The 5,942-nt window shown below is 37.2% G+C and overlaps 1 protein-coding gene across 1 annotated transcript; it reads left to right on the top strand.

The window, feature by feature from the left end:
• Positions 1-4,718: 4,718 nt before the first annotated feature.
• LOC131076364 (NDR1/HIN1-like protein 6) lies at positions 4,719-5,507 on the top strand. Its single transcript, XM_058013505.2, has one exon. It carries the CDS (start codon positions 4,719-4,721, stop codon positions 5,505-5,507), a length of 789 nt encoding a protein of 262 aa, XP_057869488.2.
• Positions 5,508-5,942: the final 435 nt, after the last annotated feature.

Raw genomic sequence — 5,942 nt, 5'->3', positions numbered from 1 at the left:
CTCTTTCTCTTAGGAAATTTGAAACTATTGTTGGGGAGTTTGAAATATAGAATGTATTCATTTCTCTTTCTTGGTTGATTTTTGTAGTGTTTTGTGGAATTATCCAACTAGGAATTCCTTTCTCCATGTTGATAGGAATATATGTCCTTTTATATTCTATGGAAAATTTAGCTAGAGAGAAATGGAAAGGTTTTTCAAGATAAGAAAATGTCGAGTCATCAAGTTTTCATGAGAATTATTAGTGCTATTTAGGAGATCTTATTTATAAAATGTGATTTGTCTGCCCTTATGGATCCAATTGATCTGGCTACCATTCAAAGGTTGGGTTTGGCTAGTTGTAGTAGAAATCCCCCCTCTTTGAGGGTGGTGTGGCATGTCAAGAGCAAGATTTGTTGGAAAGGATGTTGGTCACCCCCTCCTCTTGATGTATTGAAGATAAATACTAATGGCTCATCTAGAGGTAATCTTGGACATACTGAGATTGATGGAGTTGCTAGAGATAGCTAAAGGGTTGTCCTCTTTTTATTTTCTTTGTACAAAGGATAGCATACTAGAAAATTTATGGAAGCTCTTTCTATCCTTTATGTGAAGGAGAAAATATATGCTCTTGGTTAGAGAAATGTCATCTATGAATTAAATTCATAGATTGTGGTTGATATGCTAAAAAGGAGGCAGGTGAGGGAGTGAGCTGTCAATTAGATTACATGGGAATTTTGTAGTTCTATGGATTTTGTTACCTTTTGCCATATTCCTTGGGAATGGAACATGGTAGAAAATTGTTTGTCAAAATGGGCGTTTGAATTGATGGGGACATGTGGAATGTGGGAGACTAGAAACACTTACCATTGAGTTTTCTTGGGTCTTAGAAGATCTTGTTTTGGATGACATGAGAGATTACTTGAGGATCCCAGGAGAGCCCTAACTAGTTAGTTGTCCTCTTTGTTGTTTTTCTTGATGTTGTGCTTGTTGGCTCTTGATGCATTGTATGAATCTTATTTGATTAATAAATTTGTTACCCCCATTTTTTAAAATATAATGTTGGATCTAGGCTTGAGGTTGGTGAGATTTCCAATTTCCTAAATAACAAAATTATACATTAAAAATATTGAACTAAAATAATATTAAATAAATAGGATGACATTATAAGGATGTAATACAAGTTACATTGGAATCAAACTGACTATCTCTAATGGCTAAAAGAGGATCCAACTAGAGAGTGACTCATTAAAAATTATCAACTATCTAAGGGGTATTCAGGCTCCTAGTTGGACAATCAAATGTTTAATCCTTGATAGCATTTAAATGCTTAAATCTTTTGATGATTATAAAATCTCCCATATTTTTCACAAAGTTAATAAAGTTGTTGATGGTTTTGTTAATGTTGGATTCAAGCAACCTAATATGTTATGTTCGGGGACTTATGATCGAATCCCCATGAAAATTAAAAATCGCATTGTTGATGATAGTCAATTATGTTAAAAGGGCGGCTCTCTTTATAATGATGGCTCATTACACTTGGTCCATGTGAATGGGAAGGATGAGATGTCTGATACCCATTATGGGAGGAAATAGTAGGACATTTATTTACAAGATTTCTTGGCCCATTGTTTTTGCTAGTCTAGTTCTCACTTGCTTTATGGGGTCTAGCTATCCCCTGTCTGGTCTTTAGCTCCATATTAGTTCCTGCATCATTATGGGTGGTGAGAGAAAGAGGGTAGAGTCTACTTCTTATGAAAAATGGAGAAACAACCATCTTGTTTGGGATAAGATCTTGATGGGAGGTATTACCCCATATCTAGAGAAACTCCATGGCCATGACCCTCTATTGCCCAATGCTTCTCTAGAAGGGTGGGAGAATGGGATTTTGTATGCGTATGAGGTTGAAATATCAGTCACTGAAAACCTCATAGCTGAAATCAAAGGAATGTTGGTGGAGGGAAAGAAATTTTACAAGGATCAAAAGGTGTCTGATGAAGCAGTCAATATCTTTTTCAAAGAAGGTGAATGAGAGAGGGTTAAGAGGACTACTAATGGGGGTTATGGATGTGCATCCATCAAACCCATTTGGGTTGAAGTTGTTGAAGTTATCACGAGGTGCATAACAATTGATTGTCGCTTTTCAATCCTATTTAGCTATCATTTCATGATTTTAAATTATTTTAGGCGTGATAGATGGATCTCTATGCCCTTTTATCTTCTCTCCTCTCTGCAATGGGATTAATGCTCACAAAAAGACCCCCAATTTCTCGGTTCTCCATGAAGGCCTCATTCTCCTTATCATGGAGCATGTTAAAGCTTTGTCTATTCAGCCTAAACCATCTCAATCTAAATGAAATTTTGACTTTTCCTATAATGTCCATTGGTATGACTCTGACTTGTCTAATAACCCTAAAGATGCCCCATTTGATGATGAAGATTGCTACCATCTTGGTAATTGCAAACACCCTAAGAAGGATAACCCCGCCTCCAATTAGCCCCATGGCTATGAAACAAATAGAAAAGACTCTAATTATGTGCCCTCTTTGGAGTATGTTCCTGATTCCTAAACCCTAAGTTCTACGAAGAAGGGAAAATCTTTGGTGGGGGAATCTTCTAAATCTTCAAAGTACAGTAAGGCTAAAGAGAAGAAAAAAGGCCCTAATTTGTCTCATTTTGTAATCGAAGACAAAAGGAAGACAAATGAGTTGGCAGGGGACAAGGTTGAAATCCCTAATTCGAGGATGAATCTTCAGGAGATGGAAATGCACATAGATATCCCTATTGAAACAAAGAAAGGCACCCCCGCGGTAATGGATAAGGGGTCCTCTACCAACAAGACAAGGGGCATGTTGATGGTGGCCAAGGATGTGACGAAAGGACAAAACAACCTTTTCAAATGGATGGTGTTTGAAATCAACTTGCTCAAGGATAGGGTTCATACCCATAATGACAAAGTGACTTTGGGGCAAAATAGTTTGAATAGGATCCCTAATTTAAAAAATGTTGATAAAATTTGTGTGCTTATACAAAATGTGGCCAAGGATGTGAAAACTATGAAGATGGATCATGAGGAAAAGATTAGGCATTTAGAAGAGGTCATTGATAAGGTACATGATAAGCTTAGGGTCATTGTGGCTGTGAGTAGAATTATCATGCATAATAGTTCTGACAATCTCAAACAACTAAATGAAAAGGCAAAGACCCTTAAAGGTGTGACTAAGGGTAACTCTGGTTCTCCTTCTATTTTGGTGGAGGATAAAGGGAAGAATGCTATTACAGATCAACATGGCATGGGAACAAGACCTATTCTTGGCCCCTCAGCTAGAACGCATAGCCATGATAAAGGTAAGATTGATCAAGCCCATATTTTCCATGATGTTCTGGACATCAATGAAGGAGTGATTCGTAAGAATATAGTAGCTACAAACATGTTAAAGAATCTTCATTAGATTTTTGGGTTTGTTAAAGAATATAGGAGCTACAAACATGTTTACTATTGTTTTAGGTTTAGTAGTTTACTTTGCCTTTTGTTTGTTTTCATTTTTTTTTAAGCCTTGGTCCCACATAGACTCTATGCAGTATTTTTCTACCACCCACCTTTTTTCTTTAAATAATGTATCATAATCTTTTTAATTAATAAAAATTAATATATACACCCCCATTTATTAAAAATTTAATAAATAAATAATTTGAAAGACAAATTTACTATAACACTTAGATTAAATTCATCTCTAATTTCTTTTCCTTGAAATAACTTTAAAAAAACTAATCAAAAAAATTTTATTTGATTAAAATTTCTTCGAGGTTCATATAATTTGTTAGATGGATGAAAATACCATGACATCTTTCTCTGTAATGATGACCTCTTTGTCTGAAGAACACGTCCTCAAAAACTGAACGTGCTGAATAAAACTAGCGCTCGCGTGTACGACGATTGAAAGAACCATCAGAAAGAATTTAGTTATCAAACGAAATAGACATCCGTAGTTTAATTTGATGGGCGTATGACATATTTGCACTCTTTCCCAGTGGAAGAGTCGTTGTTTTAAGCCTCATGAGACGAAAGAAGATATTTTGGGCAGGTAAAAATTTTCAAGGGGTGAAAAAAATATCGGTATGAAATGAGAGGCGATATGTTTGGCAAGTCAAAATTTTCAGTGGATTAAAAAGATATATGTTTTAGGCGTCTAGATATTTCCTTCTGAGTGCAAGGGAAATGATTACTGATGACTCATAACTGCTCATTAAAAACAAATCAATCGACGGGTAACAAAAAGTCCATTAATTTCCCATCCAAAATAACCAAAGACCCAAATCCCCCACTTAAAAAAGAAGGAAAACGTGTCTAGGAATCTGAGGATGTAAAACTTATGACACAAGATAAAACCACGTTGAAACGACGAAACGTTTGGGAAGAGTCGAGGAAACCTAAAAACCAATTCATGTTGGGGAAAATCGTATGAAATACGGAGGAATGGGGAGAAGGGAAGTGCACTTACACGGCGGCTCACGCCACCAGAGCAAAGCAAAAGCTCTTCTCGCTTAAGATTTTCTTCACAATCTATCTCACCATGAAATCACCCACACGACTAACTTCTCTTCTCAGGAGTTCCAAGCGTTTGAGAACTCTTCCTCCGTGTAAAATCCGTAGGCCTCACCTTTTAAAAGAGATTTTCATTATCATTTCATCGTACCGCGCAGTGATCTTATCTCTTCAAGCTAAAAACAGGAGGATTATCATGGCGGACGTCCAGCGGGTTTATCTTGCACAAAACGACGTAGAGAAGGCCCCATGGAAAAGCCCACCGGCCAGTGCTCCTCTGGTTCCCAAATCGAGCCTTATGTCCGAAAAAGTAGAACCCAACGCAAATCCAGCCCAGTTTATGCACGGTCAGTTTTCGACACAGGAGGAGGCCACCAGATGTTACTCCTGCCCTCCAAAGTGCTGCCGCAATTTCTACTGTCTCTGCCTCCTCTGGACGTTTTGCCTCCTGTTGCTCTTTATTGTCGCCATTGTCATATCAGCCGCCATTCTCTACGCCGTCTTCCAGCCCAGGATACCCAAATACTCAGTCGACAACGTTCAAATTACCAGCTTCTCCCTTGGTTTAGACGCTACCCTTTCTTCCCAGTTTATGGTGGATGTGAGAATGACGAATCAGAACAAAAAGATCGGGATATATTACTTAGATGACAGCTATATTGGGGTTTTCTACACCGGCACGGAGATCTGCAAGGGTAAACTGCCTGCGTTTTACCAGGGCCACAAGAATACTTCTAATTTAGACGTTATTCTCACAGGGACTAACGTCCAGATTACCAGTGAGATGGTTGCGTTGCTGAATGAACAGAAGCAGCAGGGAAGCATTCCTCTGAACTTGAAGGCGGATGTTCCCGTGAAGATCAAGTTTGGGAAACTGAAAACCATGAAGATTACTTTCCATCTGCGCTGTGATCTGGTGGCCGACAACCTGGATGAGAACGCCAGTGTCAACATTAGCACGAAGAAATGCAAGGTGAAGCTTTGAACAGATTTCAGACAAATTAGTTCTATCCGTTATCTCTCTAGACTCTATCTAACACGATCAAGCGAGGAATTTGTTATTCGCTCATAATTAGACCCCCAATTTTATTCTTTTTTGAAGTCTAGTGATTCATCCATAAAATCACTGATACATAATACTATAATTTGTACCTTGATACTGTGTAGTTCAGGTTATACATAGAAAAAGATATTTGATGTTTCATTTTAAACAAGTTTGTTAATTTTTTCAATTTTTATAGTTTTCCTTTACAACCATTCTATGGTGTCATTTGAATAGAGCAATGGTTATTTTTCATACAAAACAATACAATTGTTTTTAATAGATTTTTTGTTATTCAATATTGAGAAGACAGATTAAGAAGATCGATAGAAATCACATAAAAATCCATTATGATTTACAGATATTGTGTTTTTGATC

The sequence above is a fragment of the Cryptomeria japonica genome, chromosome 7 (assembly GCF_030272615.1).
Source record: "Cryptomeria japonica chromosome 7, Sugi_1.0, whole genome shotgun sequence".
Classification (NCBI taxonomy): Eukaryota; Viridiplantae; Streptophyta; class Pinopsida; order Cupressales; family Cupressaceae; genus Cryptomeria; species Cryptomeria japonica.
The sequence above is the reverse complement of the archived record's forward strand: the minus strand, read 5'-3'. Positions and strand labels throughout refer to the sequence as shown.

Bases quoted from the DNA above. Each gene is read 5' to 3' on its own strand.
- LOC131076364 (XM_058013505.2), top strand. From the start codon at position 4,719: ATGGCGGACGTCCAGCGGGTTTATCTTGCACAAAACGACGTAGAGAAG.